General features: G+C 41.5%; 1 protein-coding gene and 1 long non-coding RNA gene across 3 annotated transcripts in view; one reads left to right on the top strand and one right to left on the bottom strand.

Annotated features, from left to right (window-relative positions):
• LOC135454357 (uncharacterized) overlaps window positions 1-15,360 on the bottom strand; it is a 40,260-nt gene extending 24,900 nt beyond the window's left edge. For both annotated transcript variants that reach the window (XR_010442094.1, XR_010442093.1), the window contains exons 1-2: window positions 15,221-15,360; window positions 12,471-12,604 (exon numbers count right to left, since the gene is read on the bottom strand). This is a non-coding gene — a long non-coding RNA (uncharacterized LOC135454357). The remainder of the gene's footprint in view (window positions 1-12,470; window positions 12,605-15,220) is intronic.
• A 108-nt stretch (window positions 15,361-15,468) lies between these two features.
• BAIAP2L1 (BAR/IMD domain containing adaptor protein 2 like 1) overlaps window positions 15,469-24,252 on the top strand; it is a 32,992-nt gene continuing 24,208 nt past the window's right edge. The window contains exons 1-2 of the mRNA XM_064726337.1: window positions 15,469-15,699; window positions 23,745-23,820. Coding sequence (XP_064582407.1) covers window positions 15,649-15,699; window positions 23,745-23,820 — 127 coding nt within the window. The 5' untranslated portion in view covers window positions 15,469-15,648. The remainder of the gene's footprint in view (window positions 15,700-23,744; window positions 23,821-24,252) is intronic.

The following is a 24,252-nucleotide window of genomic DNA, read 5'->3' as shown; positions in this document are numbered from 1 at the left end:
CAATGAGGAATTTTCATCAGAATTTTCTTTATTCAAACACACAGTCTCAGTCTTGCAGGTGATAATCTTGCTCTCACCATCTCAACCACAGTTTCCAGGGCTTTCAGGAAAACAGCAGAATTAAACAAGGCTGGGAAAGGCTGATTTTCATCAGATTTCCCAACTAGGTTTCTGTTTAGGGCTGTTATATTTAAACACTCAGAGAGATTAATACAGCCATCATTTCATTATGGAAAGTGAAAAATGATGCTCACAGGATTACCATTTACCTGTAAGGGTACACCCTGCTCATGGAATTTGACACTTTGGATCTTGCACACCTTTATGGAAATAACCTCCCAAGCTCAACTAGATTCAATGAAACTCAAAAACCCACTCATCAGCAGAACTTAAAAAATACAAGAACCTTCTTTTTGGGGAGAAAAAATAAGAAATTTACATTACTATCTAAAGCTCTAGTTTTAAATCTACAAGCCAGATACCAGAGCCACCAGTGTGAATGGGATTTCTGTGCTTTTACCAAGCCACTGGAGTCTGGCACAACCCCATGTACCTGGAACACTTTATAGAACCATTATAATCAATGACCAGGAATGAAGAAGTGCAATAAAAGAGCCCATACAATTTTAAAATACCTATGCCTTTGTCACACTTTTTATTATAATCTTTACCTACATAATCAAAGTAGTGTTTTTCAAATATTCCAATATAATATCAAGCCATTTTCTTAAGGACTGATTTAGAACTGCACACACTGAAGTGATTTATACTTTAATTCCCATGCACTTATCTAAATTGAATTTAATCTGACATCTTATTACCAAGTTCTATTACATTCTCCTAGAGCTCTTAGTAGTCTTTTCTAAAATTGCCTAATTTATATAAATTTATGGCATTACTATGTATTGACACCCTGCTTTTCACCATTACCCTAGGCAGATAATATAATAATGTATCAATCAGTGTACAAAGCCTCAAATAACTCCAATATTTGACTTCTTTCTAGTCCTTCCCAGTCACAGAACTTGTTCTTTAAGCTCCCTACCAATTCATGAACAAGCAGTGCCCTGACCTTCCCCTTGCCTTGGTTGCTCCAATTTCCCTTAACAACATTGAATGAATTACTAATCCTTCCAAAGTGCCATCTCCTAAATCCTCCTGGTTTTCTTCCAATGAGAATTACAAAAACACCTCCATACATTCTTCCAAAAATGTTGGACCTTGATAATCCTGGTGGGCCCCTTCCAACTGAGGATATTCTATGATTCTATGAAATCATTTTCATGGGTAGGAACACATTTCTGACCACAAACCGCTACTTGAAGCACCCCAAAGTTGAGGCCCTGGAAAGTTTTAAGATCAGGATTATAGACAGGAGAACCTACACAACAGCTAAATTTACTCACCCTAGAATCACTTTTATAGTATTACATTATATTCCTGAATGACTGAAACACATTAACTGTCATTTCCTAATACCATCAAAACAAATGTTATATCTGGACTTCAGACCATGCAAAGTCAGGGGCAGCTGTGACATTTGGCACATTCAGAGAAGACTGATAAACAAGGAATGAAATTGCCCTTATTTGCCTCCTCTTCTCTCCTGAAAATACTCAAGGTCAATGGCAATATGGGGGTTTATTGTAAAGAAGACAGCTATCTGTGGAGAAATGTTCCCCTTGGAGATCTTAAAAGTTCATATTAAAGAAAATAGCAATGAACATTATTTGAATATAAATTGAAAAATATATTTCAGTTCTGTTAAGTTAATCAGACCTAAATCTCCATGGGAAACTTGCAACACTGTTCTCAATTTAAACACTTCCCAACAATTTACAGCTTCATTTTGCCAACTCTTCCCCAAACCACACTCCCATGAATTTACACAACCTAGAATGCTGTTCAGCAGCAGCTGAGCAAAGCCTGTGAAGAAGAGGTTTAATATGCTGATGAGAAATAGTGCAGGAAAAAGCAGCAGCAGCTCCTGAAAAAAATCCTCCTTTTTATTCAGATGAAAGATACCTTGGCAATGCATCTCTACTTTCTACACTTCAGATCAACACTGGCAGAGCAATTTTCTCCTTACGTTTGCACATCTATGACCAGAAATGTTAATTAGCTTTTGGATTCTCTGGCCCCTCATTAGCATCAAAGTGAGAAAAATATCAGGGAGGGGGACAGGCAGAAGGATGCAAAAGCTGCTTGAAAGATGAACCAAACTTGGTGCAGAACTGCTAAACAGCGGGGCTGTAAAACTGCTGTAACAGAGATCCTGATCAAAACCCCTGTTACATGGAGAGCAGGTAAAGTGGGAGTGTGAATCAACAAGAGCAGAACTTAATCTATCCATCATTTCACTCTGAGCCAAAGCATAAAAACCTGAGATGTTGGAGTAAGTGCCCAGGCATTGATGGGCTATGGGTGGGTGAGCTCCCAGCTAACAATACACAGGAACAGAGACAGCAAAACTGAATTTTCTTACCAGGACCCAAAGGAAAGTGGTTCCAAAGGATGAGATTTGCATTTAGATACAGTCTCAGTTCCTGGAATTAGCCAGCACTGAGCTGAACTCCTGGTGCTGAAAGGATGCAGGGAATGAAGTGGGCACCTGCACCACCCAAACACACAGACAGCACTCTGCTGGAACAATCCTTCCTCCTCCTCCTCTTCATGTGCCTCTCCTCCACTGCCAGTGTTCAATTTCCAGCACAATACACTGACATTTATATAACAGCTGTATCAAGGGAAAGGGATGGAGCAGGAATCATGAAGATGGATGAATCCTTATTAGGATCTGGCCCTTGAAGTGGATTTTGTGTTTAGAGGCAACTGGTTTCAATAGAAGCAGAATACATAAACACATATTTATGTGGTTTGAAAAAAAAAAAAAAAGGTGAATTTCAGCTGTATTTTCACTATGAATTTGTTGGGCTAAAATGCTTGTTTCCATAGTGAAACAAGACAAAAAGGCAAACATTTAGAAAAAACTAAAACATGCTTAAAATCTGGGACTAATAGCTCTATTTCCCAGACAAACAAAACTGTATCTGCAGAAGAAAACATTTGATGTAAATAAGATAAAATGCTGCAAAATATTACAGATCTTTGTTTTCTTTAAAACGATATAGAGAAACCCACACATTTTGTTTTACTACAAGTGAAATCTAAGCAACTTTAGGACTAAAAAATATTTTCTTTTTTTTTCCCCAAAAAATTAAACAATCTTTCATGTTCAATGTCAATGGATTAGGCTTTCTAACAGACAAAGCAAAAATGAAAAAGGTGATCAGAAAAAGAATTAACTGTTGCAGCTCTGAGCAGCTTACACTCATTTGGAAGCTATTTGATGGCTTTTTGAGCAGGATACTGGGAAATTCATGTGCATCCACTCATTGCTGAGTGCTCCATGGAGCTGCTCTGGAATTGCATTTTCACAGCAGTTCCTTCAGTGAAAGGCTGAACTCCACCACTGGTTGTGTTTGGTTACTCTCCCTTTCTTTGCAATACCTGCCCATAGCATGAACTACCCTGCCATCCCCACGAGCAACTTCTCTTACAAGTCAACAGATCAAGTTTCTGTCTCATTTTAAAAACTCTGTGATAGCAAAGTATTTATAACTGCAACCCCAAAGTAATGACACCATTGCTCTGACCTCTGTTGATTACTTTTAATTTATATACAGGTTAGTCCTTTTTCACCTTCTGGTCTTGTTGAAGAATACAACAACAAAGCAACCTTGACAAAATTGGAATCAACTGGTAATTAATATTCCATTTAATGGAGATTAAAGCCATGGCACTCTAAGAGGATACAGCACTTATTACATTAAGCTATATATAACTGCATCAAATGGAATATTTAAGCATTTTAACTTGAGCATTTTATGCGTTAGTAATTCACTTAATTATTTTCTCCAGAGAACGACTGGTATAATATCATGCTGATGCATGGGGAGTTATATGAATAAATCTTCAGGCATCAGGATAGGATCAGATACCCCAGAGCCTCAGTTAAATCAATAAAAGCAGGAGGAAGCAGTGGGAAGAATGCTGCTTCTGGCTTATTTCACAGCGCTGTCTGTACAGCAGGTACACCAATCATGCTGAAGACCTCATTGCCTTAACTTAATGAAAATGTAACTCATACTTTCACACTTTCTTAAAAGTAAAAAGCTACCCATATTACATCCTCATTTAAAATGCCTCTGCTAGACCTCTTGCTTGATGATCCTCATGTCCTAATGAATTTGAGCTGCTTAGGTCACATTACATTTCTACACGGTCACAGCAGTCTCTCAAAACAGGTGAGAATGAATCAGGAGAGAGACTGAGAGGGCATAAACAAGAAACTTCACTAACAATTCCCTGCAGATAAATAAATGAATGTGTCACTATTCTCCAACACATAACCTCACTAACTCAACTAAACCAGCCTCTGTCTAAAATACTTTCTGCACTGTAGCCTATTTTTATAGCCCTGAATTTGATATGGGAAATATTACATCAGTAATCAATGACTGCAGAGAGAAATTGAGATGGGAAAGAGTCATAAAATGAGCAAGAAAGGCAAGGAGAAATGGAACATTATGTTAGAGATCTGAAAATGAGAAACTGGACTTCTGTTACTTTGTGTGTACGTGCTTTGCTTTATACAGTATTTTCTTTTTATTGTATTGGCAAATAGCACCCATAGGTGGGGCAGGACAAATTGGAAATTAATGAAATAGAATAAGAGACTGGCACAAAATTGGCCATGAAGAAAGCCTGAATTTGATTTGTACCTGATTCCAGCTGCAGCTGCTGCTGCTACAGGTGGGTGGCAGCCAGGGAGTTCCATCCTCAGGCCTCAAACTCCACCTCAGCTGTGCTGAAATCCAGATCACACTGAGTCAGAGCAGCACGAACATCAAACAGAATCCAAGCTGCAGCACTGCCCTCATTCATATGCTGCTACCCACCTTCTTGGTGGACTGTTGACAGCTGGGAGTATCTCAGAAGCAAAAACCAATTTCCAACTCCTGTTTTGCTCAGAAATTTCAACTGATTTGGCACTGGAGAAAAGCTGAAATCGAGCTGCTGTGGTGGTTGTCTGTTACCAAGGGACTCCTCCTGTGTAAGTGGGATTCCTACCTAGCTACTCTCTGCCTTTTCAACTACTTTGTGCTGTTGAAAAAAGGATGTGGCTTTGGCCCACATTGTCTAGAAACTAAGAACTAACAAAATATAACACACTTTTACATTAATACATTAATATTACCCAAACAGCACAAACTGTTGGCTGCACTTAGCAAGATGAATATTTCTGAATATTTTGGGAAAAGCATCCAGCTGCTAGCTGGTGAATCACCATAACAAAATGCTCATTCCTCTAAAGAGTTATCCATCAATGTAAGTAATGCATGGGTTTAAATTCCCAGTCACACAGCCCACTTGACTTGGTCATTTTGATGTCATTCCTGACATCCTGTGCTACGTAATTGCCATAGTTCTCTGGAAGTCATGGAAAGTTCCCAACAATGAAAGAAATTCACAAGAAATTTACTGTCTTTCTGCACAACCTGCCCACCCCCCTTGCCTGCAGTTATTGTAGTAACTGATTTAATTTTTCACCATGGAGGTGTTCAAGATCTCCTTGTCCATTTGCTGCAGCTCTGCATTTCTTTCACCTTCCTGTTTCCCATGAGTGCAGATTTTGGTCCTTGACTGTCAAGGATGTTTTCATTCTTTTTATAGGCATTATTCCACTATGAATACAGAGTCACTCATAATAGACCCAAGATTTCAGCCCTCCCCTCAGCAGTGCTGTTCTCATGACACTGTCACAGCTCTTATCTCACCTGTATAATTTGCAAATCTTTTTTTGCCTGAAGTGCCACTCATGGGTATAAACAGACCTAAACTGTTTACACTGCCCACAGCTCTCACAGACTGCTCAAAGACCACAGCCTTATATAAAAAAAGTTGGGGAAAATGGTTGTAGACATTCGCCCTTTACATTCCTCCCTTCCTGCTGAAGTACTACTTGTATTGATATTTTCATCTGCAGTATTAATTCTACACACCATCTCAGCCCTTAGTAATTTCCAGAAAAATCAGCATGACAGGGTGATACTTGAAGTGTTATTTGAAGAGTTAGCCATGGAATTAAGAATTGAAATGCACTAGAGGGACAGGACTTCTTAAAGAAAGACCTCTCCCCAGCTCCTCACGGTGGGATTTGGAAGGATGCAGAAATTGTAGAAGAGAGATGAACCATCTGTTCTGTCAGCTGGGGGAGGAAGGGGACTTAGGATACTGATCTAGAATAAACTCACGGTGCAATATTACATCTTTTCTGGATATTCCAAAAAAGGAGACAATCAAAATTGTCTTTTTCTTTAATTCACTACTATGTATGGTAATACTTTTAGTTCAGCCCTGTGCCTAGGTCTGTAAATACTAGATCCAGAACACTCAAAAGCAGAACCAGGTAATTCTAATGACTTTTCACATTTAAAAACATAAAACCAGTGTCAGATCCCTCATCTTCTGAAAATTTCAGAACTAAATTAATATCAGAATTTTGCAGCTTAGACCCACCTCTCTATTGTAAAGAGGGAAATTGAGAGGTTTTATTTTCATTACTGATCTTTTGATTTACTTTTAGCTGCCAAGTAGGGTTACATGAGTAACAAATGTGGGTAGAGATATGAAACTTTATGTAATGTTTAGCTGCAAGTACGTGTATTCCATGATAATAACAAAAAACATCTACACAGCACAACCAACAGACTGATGAAGAGCAGGTAATAAAATTGTGTCATGTACAACAAGCTCCCAGTATTTTAGGAGTCAAAGAAAGAGGAAGTATTATCAAATTGTTTCACAAATCCTGTCAGTGTAAGAGTTTTCTGAGTAACTGTTTTCTCTCTAAAAATTCACATTACTTGAAGTTTAACAAAAAATCAAGAGTATAAAAAAGAAAGCTGGGCTTTGCTAAATTAAATCAAAAGTTCCCATCAATTCTAGTTCAACCAAATTTTTGTCCTAAATTTAAGACAAAGACATGAATCTCATGGTCAAAAGAAGGTCCACTACATCCATTTTCTCCTAGTTTGGAGCAGCAGTAACATATAGGTTTTCTATATGAAAAAGAGCTTCAAAATTTATTATGTTTAGAACACACTTAGAAACCCTGAAATTATTAAATTCTTGATATCTAATTCAGTGAATTCTAGGGTGGACCAGCAGCAATATGCAGCATAGAAGCAACTTGATTCATCTCCTGTATCCAGAAACTGGATTCTCTGGTTCCAGAACAGTTATTTTCAACATATCCCCAGGAACAGCCGAAGCTACAGCCCTTTTGTGACATGGACAAAAGAAACAATAAAATGTTTTTTCCTCAGAAGCCAAACAACAGAGCAGCTGCAATGTCTGTATTGAATCACAACCCAAACAATTCTTACCCAGTCAATTACCTGTAACTCCAGTCATTCACTGGCTCAATAACATGGAAGGGTTTTGCCCTAGAACCCTGTGGGATGCCAGTGCCCAGGGCTCTGTTGTCAGAAGCCAAGTGCCTCCCTCTCCTCACACTCAGGTAAGGATGACAAACCAGCTCCGGAGCTCACTCTGGGGCTCTCCATTGTCCTGTCTGGGCTGTTCAAATGGCCTGGAAAGGCTCTGGATGGCCTTGGGGCTCCAAAGGACGAAAGGAGTCTTCAGGTTTTTCAGTTCTTCAGTGTTGTTTATTAATTCTTATTTACAATATTTTCTCTCAGCCCGACAGAGGTCCGCACAGCAAGCCAGCCATGGGCACACTGACCTCCCTCGGGGCGGCCGCTTATTTTTATACCAAAAACTACATGTAAGATATTTACCTTTTCCTCCCAATACCTTTCACCCTTATTGACAAGTGCACATTCAGTAAGAACCAATCTCAAAGTGCCACCATCACCATCGAAGATGGATGACAAGAAGAAGAAGAAGAAGGACAGGACACGCCCTAATTCCTCCACCTTGTCTCCTAGAATCCCCCTGTACCGAGATTCCAAAACCTGTGTTTTCACTCTATAATTAATCTATCCCTTCACCACTTATCCCCGTGTGATCCTCCCATCCTCATACAGGTGTTGTGTCCCATGTAGGATCAAAGTCTAACCACCAAGCACTTCTGGCAACGTTCCAGGGGTTCCGAGCCCCCCAAGGGTTGCCTCAGCAACTCTGGACATCGGGAGTGATGTGCTGAGTTCCCACACTCCATCACCTACACAACCCCTGCCACTCCCTTGCAGGATCCCCTCTGCTGCCCCCTTACCTTTCAGCAGAAATTGGAGCTGTCCCCGAGGAAAGTTCATGGCAAGGACCCACCTTAGAGGCCAGACGTGTCCATCACCCCCAGCCCGGCAGCTTCTGCTGGGACCCTGCCCAGCCCCAGGGCACGCACCCTGCCCGCACTCCCATTCCCTGCAAACGCTTCTCAGGCCAGCTGCAGCACAGCCCTCGGCTTAGCTCAGGCACTTTGAACCAAAAAACGCGAAATAAAGCAATGGTTAAGGGTTTGCAGCCCACGGGTGGCGCCCAGCAATGACCCAAACCAAGGCGGGGATGCAGCCAGAAAGTCCCACAGCAAACCCGCCCAGAACCGGATGGATTTGATTTTTGGTGGATTTGAGCCATCCCACATCTCCCTGCCCTGAGGCTAGGGACCACTCCTTGTGCAACAGCCCATATATTTGATTTTCAAATGAGAAAGCTGAGCAGAAATGAGGAATGGCAAGCCAAACTTTCAGGAAATTCATAGGAACTGACTTCAATGAAGCCAGTTAATCAGAAGCTGAGAACCACTCGTAATCACTCTAATTTCCCTAAACATGTTATTTTCCCAATCTCAGTGGGACTGGAAGTGAGGTATTTTTACCCTAGAGCCATCACCTTTCAGACAACCTGTCATTAATCAATCATCCTTTTCATCCAAACCTCCAAGACTGCCTTTTGCCAATCTAATCTAATCTAATCATCATCTCCCCATCTTTGCAGAGCAGTCACAGCCCCCAGACACCTCCTTCCTCAGGGATGGGGACAGTGACTGCCAGCAGCTGGGCAGACACCCTCGGGACACACGGCCAGGCTGCACAGGCAGGGCTATAAACACCCTCCACAGGCTGCTCACATCAACCACCAGTGCCCCTGCATTTCTGGAAAGCACTGTGAGTGCTGTCACTGGCCAGTGGGTGTCTGGAGACGAGGAGTGGGCAGGCACAGCAGTGCTCCATTCCTGGAACAGCAACTGAACAGAAGAGGAGAAGGCAGGTTTGCAGCATGTCCATACAGAGAAACTCCAGTATGGCTCAATCCAAGAATATCCATGCATGCGTTTGGAATTATATTTTTATTACCAACAAATAGACATGGGTTGCTTTTTTGGTATCAGTACCACTACTAAAAGCTGTTCACAATTAAATGGCAATATGGGTAGAAGCTAAATGTATTTTTTAACAGTTTATTAGTAATACAATCTACCTTGACCACCTTTCTAGTAATTCTCCATGACAGTAAGGCTGCATGAAAGAGAGGGGTTAATGAGCTACAAATTTCTTTGCAATACAGAAATGCAGTTCTAGGAGTTTTGCCAATTTTAACTACAAATTACCAATATTATACGTGCTTGGTCTTTCTTTTCCTTACTGTGAAAAGGAAGAGGTAAGAACAGCACCAAAACTCTCTGAGAATCCTCACAGCAGCCCTGCTTTACACCTGGTGCACATTTTGTTCCCAGCCCAGCAACATCATCACAATTGAGGCGTCTTTATGTTCTACCCCACAACAAACACTGATAATTCCTACTCTGGTTCCAACACAGAATCCCTTACATTTCTAGGACCAGCAATGAGCAGATCTCTGTTTAGCTGCACAACTCTACACCCAGCCCCAGGCAAAACCAGTTTATCCATTTGGGACAGTGCACACCTGTTGTTAGTTAATCCCCAGCTGACAAATTACAAAAGGGAGAATAACAAACACGTAGGTATTTAAAATAATGTGTTTTCAGCATGACTCACCTCATAAACCCCCAGCACCTAAATGGATTAGAAGTTTATAACAGGAGTTTCATCAGGATGTTGGCTCACTACTAGGGCTGGCTTCCAAAATAAAGTTACAAATCCCAAGGCATATTTAAATTTCAATAGCATGAACATACTAACTGCACTTACACTCTTGAGAAAAAATTCCAAGGCTGTGTCTGAGCAATATAAAGGCTGTTTCATTCACTTACCACTAATATCTATCTTGTTTCATTATAAACCTCTTGAAAAAAGCCTTATGCCTACAGATAATGTGTATTTCTTTCCCTCCATGGTGCATAGCTCGCTTGCCATCTAGTGGGCACAGCACGTGAATTAAGGCACAGCCACTCTCAGCAGGAAATGAGCAGTCACAAAATGTGTGAGTGTAACAGCTTTGAATTAAATATTTCAGCTAGCAGCAGAAAATTATCATCATAGCTAGCAGGACTGCCTATTAGATTCCCTTGAATGCTAAATTTTGTCCAAGTCCTAGGCAACCTCATGGAGGAAACCTTTTAAAAAACACTTTCTTCCATACCATATGTTCTTTTTAAAACAAAACAAAAACAAAATAAACCACAGTGATGAAATCAGATTATAGTTCATCTTCTAATACTGCCAAGATAATTTGCAACATGAGACTATTGAGACACAGAACAGAAGCATCCAAAGCCTTATTCTTCAAGACAAAACCATAATCTAATTTTTAGCCTGGAGAAGGAAGAGTTAATAAAAAGCGTCTTGCACTTCCTTGATTCAACCCCCCAAAGTACAGTCAATTAATTACATGTTTAAATTAAGCATTTGATTAAGTGTCCTCCTTGACCAGAGAGCTCAGTATCTTATTGACCTGTGAGTCTGAGTTACAGCTCATTTGCTTTGAAACCAGCCCAGGACAATGAGCAGCAGGGAACAAAATGATTTTGTGCTTGCTTGCATCAATTTAAAAATGGAGTCAATCCTTTAAATGATGCAGAGCTGAATCAGACTGAAAGGGTCAGTAACCACTTCAAAGTTTTGTATAATTCTTTCAAAGACACTTTGTGTAAGTTTCGGTGTGCTCTTGCATTGTCAGTTTCAAGGGGATTAAAATACCTGAAAAATTCCTTATAAGAGTCAACAGAGGGCAAAAAATACCCATCAATCAGAAAAGAGAGCTTGTAGAGTCCCTCTAATTTCCTGTTCAGAAAATTATATTCTGACTCTCAATGTAGTTTGAAATCATCAAATAACATGCTGTGTACAATTTTTTTCCTTAATCAAGTTAAACATCTGCTAATGACCACGGGGAATGAAATAGGCCACAGCTGGCTGGATCATGCACATGTGATTACTGCTTAGCCACAATTTGTGTAATTAGTTACAGTGCTACTAAGCTACTTAAAACACATGTTAAAGATCTGATGATGAGCTGATATTAATAGGTCTTCAGAGCAAGCTTAAATCCTTCCCAAAGAATTTTTGGATATGTCTCTGACATGTTTGACATACAAACAGGACACATGCAGAAAATTACTGTACATCAAAATATTACTGCTTTTAAAGAAACACGTGTGTTTACTCAAGAGAATATTTCTGAGCATGTACATTTTCAAAACATGCATCAACAACACCCTTTTCTCATTACAGTCTGTTATATAGGGCTGGCAACACACGGGGAAATTTTTATTGCGGCTATTCATGTTCCAAAGCTTAAACCCTACGAGAGAGAGCTGCCTTCTGGAGGGAATAAACACAAGCCCTTATTTTGAGTGAGTCCCTCGACAGCAGTTTTGCTAAATCTGTGTGATTCTGCCTTTGGCACACATGGAATGAGCGGCACTCCCAGCGAGAGCTGCAGAAAGGCAGGGTCGGGCGCTGGCAGCCTCAGCCCCAGGCAGCCCAGGCTGGAGCACCCGACCCACTGCAAGGGGGACACCAGACAGCTGAAATCCAAGCCAGCCCTTACAAACAGCCAGTGTCACGGGGAACTGTTGGGATTATACAGCTATAATATATATATAATTATAATTAATGATATGTATAAATTATAAATATTATATAATTACAGTCCTTCAAACATTTCAGTTTAACATCAGGGAACTGTAAAGTGAGGCAGAATGGCAGGTAGTGAGGAAGGAGTTTTGTTTCCTCAATAGGAACATTACAGTCAGAGCTCTGTTTACAAGGCAGAGGATCCTGATGAGCACAGGCAGCTCAGCTGGAAGGTGACATAGACCAACACAAATGTTCAACACTGTCTCTATAACACTATGGAGGATTGTCATATTTATTTGTCAAGTTACAGGCTCTTTCAAACAAAACTTTCAGTTCTGTTCCTCAACTTTTCCTTCAAAATTTAACTGGATGAAGGCCTGAGCAACCTAATGCTGAATTTAGCCCTTCTCTGATGGGGACTGGACCAGCAAAGCTACTAACCTGGCAAGTTCCCTGAACTATTCTTGAGGTGCAGCTTTTGCTTGAGACAAAAAATGTAGTTATACCACAGGATGGGTTCAGCATCAAAGAAAAAATATTTCCTTCTTCATCTCTTCTGGCCAACAAATCCATATCTGTTAAAGGTAAACATCAAAAAAAGGTAATCAGATTATTTTTAATTCCAGTCAGTTCAGAGAGCAGATGTGATTGGTGATCAGAACTAGACTCCTGCTTTGAACCCTTCTCCAGAGCAAAGACAGCAACTGCTCTTCAGAGTCCCTAAGAAACAATACCAAAATGCAAAACCTGAAAACTCCAACACCAAAACTTCAGTGTAATTGGTGAATAGATAAACCAGAAAAGGCTACATAAAACAGTACATCTCACAATAGTATGTTTATTGCAAATGCCTACAGGAGTACGTAGGCAATGGAGCATGAAGAGGTATTCATTAAAGTTTCAGCTCTGCAAGCTATTAAACATTCTGTCCTGATCACACCACAGTGTTACTCGCAGACTGCTGCACTCATGTTTAAATGTAAGAGCATCCTTAAGCAACTTGTAAAAATGAAACCTCATTCAACCATTCCAAATTCCTCTTGTTTGCACACATCAGGGTTGACTCCAGCTCAGTCAGTAACATAACACTAATCTTTACACAATGTAAGATAAAAATCCCCTATTAAGAGAACAAAGCCTTTGCATTTGAATTACAAGCTCCAGCAGAGTCTTTTCCTAGTGAATTTGAAAATTTATGATAAATAGAAAAGGCCTGGATACTCAAAGAACTGCATTTGGCTGTCAAGTTTCAAGTTTTGCAGTCACAGAGTAAAGTTAAATATCTGAACTATTTACGGTTATTTTTATTTTAGTCTGGAGATAGATGAAATAATAGATGTAATCATTACCCCAAATTAAGGATTCTAGCCTGTTAGCTTCATTTCCCACTTAGGTATTCCTCAAAGACTGTTTTTTCTAAGTTTCTTTTCTCCACAGCTTTACAAGTGGTATAATACCATATTATTTATTTTCACCTTTATTTTCCTTTTCTTTTTTAAATACCAAACAGCTCTAAAAACACCAAATAAAAGATTACCTAAAAACTCTAAAAAAACGTATGCACAGAAAGACTACGGAAACAAACACCAAAGATCATACCAAAGACCAAAGGTCATACACAGAAGTAGGAAATTCAGTAGAACTTTAAAATATTTACATCTGCTTACAAGGTAAAAAGAAAGACCTTTACAAATGTATATTTTGAAATGCTGAGAATTCCTACAACCTGTTAAGTGTAACAACTTAAACACTTCTGCCTAAATAAATTATCCATATTGTTTCTGTCTGATATGCGTACTCCATTTACACTCACATTGTAATCCGGTGTGACTGAACTGAGCAAGCCAGCTGGAAACAAACACCCTGAATCCTGGGTGAGCTCCCAGAGCTGCACAGCACTCAGAGGAAAGAGAAATCCTGTGCCCCTAACAGGAATAAAACACTCCCAGCTCCTTTAGCAGGAATCAGGGAAGGAAAATCCATTTCTGCATCTTCCTTTGGGTACCTGCTCCCTGAAATTTGAACACCAGCCTATTAGGGAGCAATATGCTTTTCAGGCACTGGCATATGGTTAACACAAAAGTTGGTAGCACCCAGTCTGTTTTCAGAGTTGTAACAAACTCTGCAGACAAAAGACTTGGGCATAAACAGTGACTCTTCCTGCCATGCTCAGGCAAGCAGCCCCATCACATTTGACAGGGCTGTTTGCACAAGCAAACAGGGCTTAGAGGGAACATGAGTTGTAGACTTGGGCCCAAACCAATCCATTATGGCCATAGGATAACATTACAAATTAAAAGGAATTAACACCACACATACCAGAAGTCTGTAAAGACCTCAGCTGGGAGTATGAATTCTCCTGAAACCCCCTTTCTGCCCAGCATTTTAGCTGCATTCAAGAGAGCACTTTACCACCCCAGATAGTAAATTGTAATTGTAATTCTAAAGGTACCTCCACGTGCTCAAAAACATTTTTGCAGCTCTCAAAACTCCATAACAGCTTCCTCCCTCACCAGAGTCCAATATCTAGGATTCTGATCCAAGTCCAGTTTTTTATTGGTGTGATAAAGTGAGGGAAACAGAGGTAAAGAGAGCGACCAAGAGCAGGGCAGCCAGCGTGCGAGGAGGGCAATTACACCTCACACACTCGATACCCAGCACCATAACCTACTTATGAAGGTTATGAAATTCCCACAAAGCCCTTTAAGATAGTGCCTGTATTATTTTATCACAAAGATATTCCAACTGGCATACCTAAATCTCACAATCTGGACAATTTATGGTCCACAAATATTTACAGCTTCCTGCAGCCTTCCTCAACCACCCCTCTCCATGAAGGACTTGAAGTCAGTTCACAGAGGAGACATGACTGAGGGCAGTGTTTTATTGGGTGTGTATTTAAAACAAATAGAAAACTTCAGCGTGGAGCAGGAAGCTCGGGCAGGGCACTAGACCAGGACTTGGGGGAAAAATATTTGTGTCCATTCCTGAGGGGGTCTCAGGAATGGGGGTCTCAGAAATAGGAATCTCGGGATTCTAATCTCCCCTCTGCTCTCCCTCATGAGGGTTGCTGTGGAAGGAAGCAGGGGGATCACCCCTCACCACACTACCTTCACCGGGGCTACGCTAATTCATACTGACTAATTAATTCCTACAGAGCCCTCACTGAATTGCTGGGAGGAAAAGTTTACCTCCGGCTTCTCGGGGCACTTGGAGCAGAGCTGCCTCCTCAGAGGGTTTCCTTCCACACGGCCCGGGCCGGGCTTTGGCAGCGGGACAGGGGCTCCCAGGAGGGGAGGATGATGAGGATGGGGATGGGGATGGAGGCGGCGCTCGGCGCGGGCGGTGGCGGCAGCTCAGGTAGGGGCGGTCCGAGCGCTCCGCCCGCCCCGCCCGGCCGTGCCGAGCCGAGCCGAGCCGAGTGCGGCGATGCGAGCCCGGCCCGGCCCTCCCCGCCCGCCGAGCCAGTCCTGCCGCGTCGGGAGCGGCGGCGCAGGGCCCGCCCCGGCGGCGCTGCCCGGCTGGTTCCGCAAGTTTCTGACACTTGGTGCCCGGAACGCGAGGCTGCGCTGCGCTGGGGCCGGGGCGCTCCGCAGCACTGAGCTCTCCCGCCGGCACCATGTCCCGGGACCCCGAGGAGGTGAACAGGCTGACGGAGAACACGTACAAAGTGAGTGCGGGCCGGGGACGGGCTGCCCGGCCACCTTTGCCCCGGGGGCCGCGGGAGGCGCGGGGCAGCCGCGGCTCCTCACGCGGAAACGCAGCGAACTTTTATCTTTTTTTCCTCTTTACTTTCTTTCCTTTCTCCCTCTCTCTCTCTTTTTTTTTTTCTCTTTACTTTTTTTCTTCTTTTCTTGTCTGTTGTTTTTTCCCCCTTTCTCCCTCTTTTCCCCGCTCCCGGGGTATCCCGTCCGGCCGCTCCCCCTGCCCGCAGCCCCCGGGCGGGCACGGCCGCGGCACCCCCGGGACAAGGCGGCTTCCAGACCGGTTCCTGCCTCTCCGGCAGGCTCGGTTCAGCAGCCAGCCCTAAATCCCTCCGTGTGTTTTGGGGATAAGGTGGTTTGGTGATCCTGGTGGTTGTGGTCCTCTGCTTGAACCGTTTCTCCATACGGGCCAGCGCCTAAAAATGGCTTAACGCTGAATTAAGTTGCTTGCCAGCGTCCCGAGCTGATAATCAGATTTATGATGGTGCGCCCTAGCACTGCCTCAAAGTGCCGACTGCTGTGGAGAGTTCAATACATGTTGGGAAGTTTTAAACTTTCCAAAATGCCTTGTTATTTGTAGTTTTAAAATTTGTTTATGGGCACCAGACATTTGCTCTGAACTCTTTCTCCCTATAAACGCACTCTTTTCAAAACGCAGCAATTCTAATTGGGAAAAATTCCCTTGAGAATCATACTTTTGGTTGGGTAGTGAAGTAACCCATAGTTGCATCTGTAGTCCTCATTCTGTACAGTGTGTTGTACCAGAGAAAGCACTCAAATTTGCATGATTGAATGCATTTGCAAATTTAACTTACAGCTGCACTGCACTTGTACCTTTGAGCCCTAAGGAAAACTTTCTGGTGGATTGTTCTATTTCACTATTTACTAAATTTTTCTGGTTTATTATCAAATGTTTTCCTATTTCTGAAGATGTTGTCATCAGTACTTAAAGATTTCCAAAAACATTTACTAGGAGCAAATTTTACTGTTACTTTTGTTGTTCTTCAACACACATTTAAGTCAACTTTACCCCTCCCTTTAAGTAGTCCAGTTATATTGGGGTCATGTTGTATTTACTGTTTGCTTTCTTTGGACTTAGATATCAAATTCATGCAAAACTACTGAAAAAAATGAGGTTATCTGGGTATAAATTTTGTCCTCTAGAACCAGAGCAGATAATCTAAATAGTCTGGTGCTTTTTGGTATCAGTTACGTTTGTGGCAAGGCCATAAGCAAACATAAATTCCCCTCTCAGAAGAGCACCCTGTAAATACTGGCTCACAGAGGAGAAACCTGGGAAGTTGACTGTTCAGGGCTGTGCCAACAAAGGAATGCTCTACTCTGTCTATTGACGTCCAGAATGCAGTCAAAACAGTTTTACAGAGGACAGGGGAGAAGATCTCCTGTGTGTTTCAATGGATATAATTTAAAATAGTCTTTAAAGGAGTGAGAGACCTCTAAATAGCAAAACCTTCCCTGTTATTCAGTACTTATTTCCTGGGAAAGTTTGTGATTTAGTTTTGTTTTCTCAACTAATTCAAAGGGGTCTTTAAGATCGAAATAACCAGGAAAACCACAAAGGAATACAAAGTTAATGTTGACATTGTGATGAAATGTCTCCTCTGTAGGTATTTTGAGAGGTCTGGCATGTTGCATCACATAGCTCGTACTCACAGGCCTGGAAACCCTCCTGCCCTGCCCTCATTAAAAATTGAAACTTTATCCAGATAAGGTATAAAGGCTGCTTCAGATAGAGGATGGATTCGGGGTCCACTTTAAAGCACTTATTTCTCCATCGAAGTTGAAATCTTGAAAACAGTTGGTCACCCTTTAGGGGCAGGGAGCAGGAGCCTGTGTATTCAGCACTGGCTGGGACTGTAATCACAGCTCCCCCGTGTAAAACAAATGAACACCTCTTTGTGCTGTGCTCCAGCCTGAGTGGAGAGTGTGCTCTCCTTTGTTCAGCACTTCTGCCCTGCCTGAAACACCGTGCTGGATGGTAAAACCCAGAGCACTGCTTGGGCTTCTCCTACCTGTAAGAAAGGCTTGGTCTGGGGAAAATCCAGTTCAGTGCAGTGCAGCGATGCCATCTGTGCTGCAGGACCAAATACAGGCTTAAGACTTCTCAAAAAAAAAAAAATCAAGTTTTGGGTGACCTGGAAAAATAATAGAAAATTAAATTGAATACCTTGCTGGCCTGCTATTTTCAGGGGGGTGGGGGAGCGTTGTGTGATTTTTTTTTTTTTCCTTCTTTCTTGCAGTGCTAATCCACTGGATTTATTAAATACCTAGTAACCTGTGTTATACAAAGCTTCAAAATATATTTACAGAAGTCATCAGGTGGCTGAGTAATGCCATTTTATTTTTATCTTGTTCTTCCTTTCTTCTGGCAACAACACCACAAAGTGAATACCTCAATGTTTTCCAGCTAACCTGACTAAATAAACAGCATAATTCACAAATGTGTGTGCACACACCAAAACCAGGGCTGACATTTACCCTTTATGTAAGATCTGGAGAATCACTCTAATGCATGATAGGAATGGCACGTGCACAATGAAGCCCAAGGGTGTGGGAGCCTATGACTAAAGAGGGCCAGAGCCTCCTCCTGCCTTCCCTGGTATGACACTGCCCTGCCCTGGCAGCTCCCTGTGGGACGTGGGGCACGGTGGGACCCCCTGACACTCAGGTGCTCACCCCAGCAATGTGCTGTGCGTGGCTGTGTCCCTGCAGCCCGCACAGGCTTTGTGCTGTAGGTGGGGAAAGCTGCTGGCATCCGGCTGTGACACGCGGAGTGCAGGGGAAAGGGGACAGGAAAGTGCAGAGGTGCAGACCTGTCCTTCTGCCTGGATGGGCCAAGGGCTGGGCAGGCAGCTCACGGTGTTCCTGTGGGGTGAGGTTTCCAGAGATCTTGATAATGGCATTATTTTTGCTGCTTATCTTGGATCTAAGATATATCTCTCCGTATTCAAGTGAATTGTACCCAGAAAGTTTGATTATCAACCAAAGCACAATTTAAAAAAACCCAAAACACCTCCTTCGCCCATAAAAACCACTTTGTGCTCCCCAGAGGCGTTGAGATTTTGGTAGGCTATATTGTTTTATCACAGAAATAGATCTGATAAATTCAGTTTAAAGTCCTAAATTCCATGTTTCTGTATTTTAAAAAGACTCACAGTTATATTATGCTACTGGATTTATGTATCAAACTTCAAATTCACCTATGGTCCCAGCACAAGCTGCAGTCAGGCTGTTGCTTTGCATCCCTGCATTATAAATCTGATGTGGGGGAAGAGGAGCCTTTGGGAGTTTGTATAAAATCCAGTTCTTCCTCAGTATAAATTATCTCTTCTGCCCTTATTTAGAGTTATGCCTATTTGAGGTCTATCCTTGGGCATGTGTTCATAACCTGGAAAGGTTTGTATTTGAAACACCCTGATGGATGATGTATTAATGTTTCTCTTAAACAAGAAATGTTCCACCAAGACGACTAATACTTAGTCATAAGAATTAGTCTTTTTGAATAAACACTGGCATCTTGATTTAGTCTTTTCCATTCTGTTAAACCTGTTCTAAAATATTAAACTAATATACAAATGGGATATCTTAGCATGAGATGTGCTGAGGGCTCAACTGTGCCCTTCTGAAAACTGCATTATGAATTTCAGGAGCTAAAGGAGGAGATGAAATGTACAAAGTGCTTCAAGTGCAGTAGAGCACAGTGTTATTTCCCTTTTGTACACCTTTTGAATCTTCTCAAGGAGGGGAGGGTCTCAGACATAGTGTGGCAACACTAGGGACTTCTTAAAAAATTTACTCATTTTCAATTTGAGAAATAACAATTTAAACCAAATCACCAGTAGCTATACAGAGCTTAGCTATGAATAGCTATAGTGATGGTAATAGGAGTGAGGGTAGACATCAAGATCTACTTTTCTCTGGTACTTTTCTAATTTCAGAATTCTACCCAAATACATTGTTATTCACTCTTGCAAGAGTGCCTGCAGGATGTAAACTTGAAACTGCAGGGAGCCTATGCATTGTTTAGTTGTGTTCATACCTGCTGAGCCATTGTTCAGTGAGGTGTGTCTTTAAGTAAAAAGCAAAGCTGAGCATTTACAGGAAGGCACTTTTACAATGGCTGTCATTTGGTTTGAAGATTAGCCTTGTTTATGTGACGATCAGGAACTGCGGAAGGTTTAATACCCACACACAACAAGTGGAAATTCAGGGCTTCTTCCTCTTCAGCCAGCTCCCTGCTACCAGGCTGGATAACTCACACTGGTTTTATGTGGTGGAAGGAACACAGCAGCTCTTACAACAGATTCTCTGAGGATTTAATGACTCAAACCACCAGAATAGGTTTCTCTTATGCTTTTTTCCCTTGGAAGGTCGCTTTTGCCAGCTCTGAAGGTCTCTGCATAAAAGATGTTTCCAGTTGCCTGTTTTGTAAATGTTTCCCTTTATTTCCATTCATCCTAAATAATAGAAAGCTGTAGGATCTGATCATGTGCCTCCTCTTCTCGTTAATTATTCTGTTCATGAGAGGTAGTGTGTCACTGGAATATAGGACACACGATTGACAATTAGGAGGCCCTGTTTGTGCCTCACTCTATGGGCAAATGATGTGTTGTGAACCACTTTATCCCTCTCAAGCTCGCTCTCACTTTGTGATGTTTATTTGGACTAAGACAAAGGTTTTATTTGCATGTCCTTGTACACCAAGGCAGATAAAAATACTGTTATTTTCTGAGATTTTTGACAATTTTAAGTTCATTGTTCTCCTGATGAGAAACTTCTCTCTGTTCCTCTGTCCTCCTTTTTGAGAAGTTTTGAGATCTGACTTTATTGTGTGACTTGAAATTTTGCACTGGTGTTCAGTCCCGCTCATTTTTGTGACCTTTTCTTTGGGCTAAAAGAGAAGCTATAAAACTGTAAGACATGGTAAGAAAAAGAGAAAAAGTAGCTGTACAAATTGATTGGAGTTGCACTTGTCCCCTATAACTTCTGAAGTTGAATAAAATACTACAGTAATTTTAATTTATCTGAAATGTCATGGTAATATCAAATCTATAGCTTATTCTGAAGAGGGAGTTGCCTGTGACAGTTTCCCTTTTTGGTAAAGTGCTCTAGATACTTCTCCTGGACTTCAAAGACAGCCAGTGGTTACCTGTGGTTAACTCTATTGAAGGACCACTAGAAGCATGGCCAGGTTTTTTGTTTGCCTTGGGAATCTAGTCTTCAGTAGAAAGGAAAAAGATCACACATTATGCTTTTTTCCTAATGCATGAAAGGGAAATAATCTGAGAATTATTTCATCAGGTCATCTTGGAGACGTGGCAGGGGGGTCAGGGAGAGTTTAGTTTTTCTCTTGAACACAAACCCTTGATTGAGATGAGCCTTGCCCATGCTGGGAGGATCAGCTGATCCCCATAAACCAGACTGGGAAACCAAGGTTCCAAAGGGGAATTTCCATGCCGAGGGTTTTGCCGTTTCTGGGGCGTTCACATCCAGGGGCTGGCTCTGCTGACAATCAACCTCTGTGGCCTGAAACCCTTCCAGGGCCGGCCTGGGCTGCAGGAGAAAAGATCCACGAGCTGTGCTCCTTCCAGCAGCTGCAGGCACTGCCTGTAAGCTGTTTCCTCACCTTTCCCACTGGTTTTTGTGCACCTTGAGCAGGTGTGATGTCCTGGAGCTCTCCCTCTGTGTTCCACTGGACCTGCTGTGTCTGCAGAGCGTGGTCTGTGAGTGCTGTACACAAACACCTGCTCTGGGGCAAGAGGTCCAGTGACAAACAAGAGCTGCTGCAGAGAGAGGAGCTGTTAAGGGTAATTTTATTGGGGTTTGTTCACTTCCTTCTGAATGAAAACAACTGACACAAGTGCAATCACTGGTTTGAAATCTGAATTAGATGATGTCAGGGAAACTGGAATCTTTAGCCCTGAATGCTTAAGACAGTCATTCCAAAAATCAGTACTTCAAGGCCAATAATTATCACATTATTCTTAGAATTTTGGAGAAGGTGGCAATAAGGGGGTTTACTCTGTAATTTTTTGTTTTGAGGAACAGAGCATAGGCAGAGTCTTTCAAGACTATTTTCAGTATAGAGTGGCAATTCAAGGTGGCATTGAGATTCTTACTTGCCATGGACACACCCCATCATGATACGTCTTTTTTTCCCAATATCCTTGAACATACAGGACTCTTTATCCTGAAACAATCCCCTAATTCATCTTTTTTTATGTTTTTCCTTGTGATTCACTGACTCCATGTAAGTCAACAGACACCGTCTTTAGTACACAGCTGGGAAGAAATAGCAAAAAGTTGGAATAGGAAGAAACAACTTTTTCCTTGGAACAAGTGTCTCTCAGTCAGTGCCTCAGCAAGGAGGAGAGCAGCAGCCACACAGCAACACTGACAGCAAATTCCAGAGCTGGGGCAGGAGGAGGGATGTTCCCAGACACCAGAGCCTGAATATCCATCCTGTTCAGTTGTTAGAATAGCCCTTGGCATTGTTGGCTCAACCTGAAACAGCTTTCCCAAATGATTTCTGGATGTGGTTTGTGAGTTAACACAAATCAAGGGCCTGGGGACAATAGCTGGTTTGTTTGCAGTGATTGCATTTGGGTGGGTGAGAGTTTAATGGGACAGACCAGAAAACAATCCCAGTTGCATTTAATTTGTACACAAAGGCAGTGAGGCCAGGTATTGTTGTTCTGTGGCTGCTTTTGATGTAATTTATGCTATACTAGTATTGGAATCTAATAGTTTAATATATATTTTTAAATATCTATATTTTCACTCTATATGACTGTTAAAGTGTTATTGGACTTATTCCTTCACTTTTTATGTTCAGCAGAATCCAGGTATAGTGCTGTCTTTGACAAATAATAGAATTCTGTCTGCATGGCCTTGCCTGAAAACAGACAAATGTGACAGTATTGCTGTTCTCTTTGGGTCCACCTGTGTACTAAACATAAATATTTTCATTCTGTTAGTAGTACAACAGACAAAAGCTTGATAGTATTTCACTTGTCTCGAGTCTTGTATTTCCTGTAAACAGAAAGCATCTGTTTTGAATTCCTTGAACCTGACAGTTCTGCTGTGTGAACAGCAGTGAGTGGTGTCATAAAAGTATTGCCATAAAAAAAGTAAGAATAACTGAATGGTGTCTACAGGAATCTCGTTATCTTCTTTTCATGACACTATAATTTCATAGAGTAATGTCAGAGCCATAGATTTGTTAGGAAGATTCTGGGAAAAGGAGGTCCAGAATCTGCAGGTTGTAGAATTTGCTAGGAATGAGAGCAGTCCTGCCTGGAGCTGCTGGATTTCAGATTCTGGTTGTTTCAGGCAGTAATTGTATTTGACAGTGAAAGCAGCTGCAGTGGATTTTTTTTCCCCCCTTCTATTTAAATAAGGTCATCATTTTCATTTTCTTTCTGAAAAAATACATGGCTTTGCACAAATTTCAAACAAACAAAAAACACAGCAAAAAATCCCAAAATGGCCAATTTCCCTAAATGCATCTGTAACACAGAAACCACAAAGTATATGAACCAGAAATCTGGTGAAATTTTCTTCTTTTCTTTTCTAGCATTTTTTTAAGTTTAGAACGCAAATCTTGAACCATTGTCAGAAAGTTGTCTGAATTTATAAAACAATTAGTGGATAAAGGTTTTTCTCTCATTCCAACATCACCTACCATGAAAGATGACCTTGCACAAGCTTTGATCAAACACTTGATATCCTTTTCTATTATAAACAGCCAGACTCCTTGTTACCCACTGTTGCATTAATTTATCTTTTTTCCCCCCCCATTTGTTGATATTAAATGCTGAGTTTCTTCTCCCTTCCATCCTTTGTTTTCCTGTGTCTCTCAAATCCTCCAATTTTCATCCATCCATGGAATTCTCAGTTGTGAACTAGCCCTGAGTGACACTGAGGTTAATACTGACACCCTCTGTGGAATTGCCTTGGTTATAACACAAATTTTGTTTTCTTTCACTAGAATGTTATGGAACAGTTCAATCCCGGGCTGAGGAATTTAATAAATCTGGGGAAGAATTATGAAAAAGCTGTTAATGGTAAGTTTTCCAGGTGCTACCTTTAGAAAGAATGTTTAATTCCCATTGAAATGTACACACTGGATATGAGGGTTGTGTATATAGGCTTAATTCCCAAGATGAACTTTGGATGTATTTAATTAAGAGGAAAAAAAACCCCAACAAGCACAAATATACAAATATATGCACCTTCTCTCCAGCCTTTTGGGGTTTTTCCACTGTCCTGGAGAAGCTGCATCACAAACACTGAAGCACAGAGCTCCTGCAAAATAAACTGAAAGTGGGTTTAAGTAACTCACATTGGAATAATCATTTTAAAAAACCAAAGTTATGTAAATTAGGTATTAGGTTTTTTTTTTCTTTGAAAATACCTTCCAGAGATATTTCACATTCTTAGATCTGTTCCTGCTCACCTACACACGTCACTACTTAAGTAACCCTGAGAACAGAACA

Source organism: Zonotrichia leucophrys, chromosome 14 (genome assembly GCF_028769735.1).
Source record: "Zonotrichia leucophrys gambelii isolate GWCS_2022_RI chromosome 14, RI_Zleu_2.0, whole genome shotgun sequence".
Lineage (NCBI taxonomy): Eukaryota > Metazoa > Chordata > Aves > Passeriformes > Passerellidae > Zonotrichia > Zonotrichia leucophrys.
This window is presented reverse-complemented; position numbering and strand designations above follow the sequence as displayed.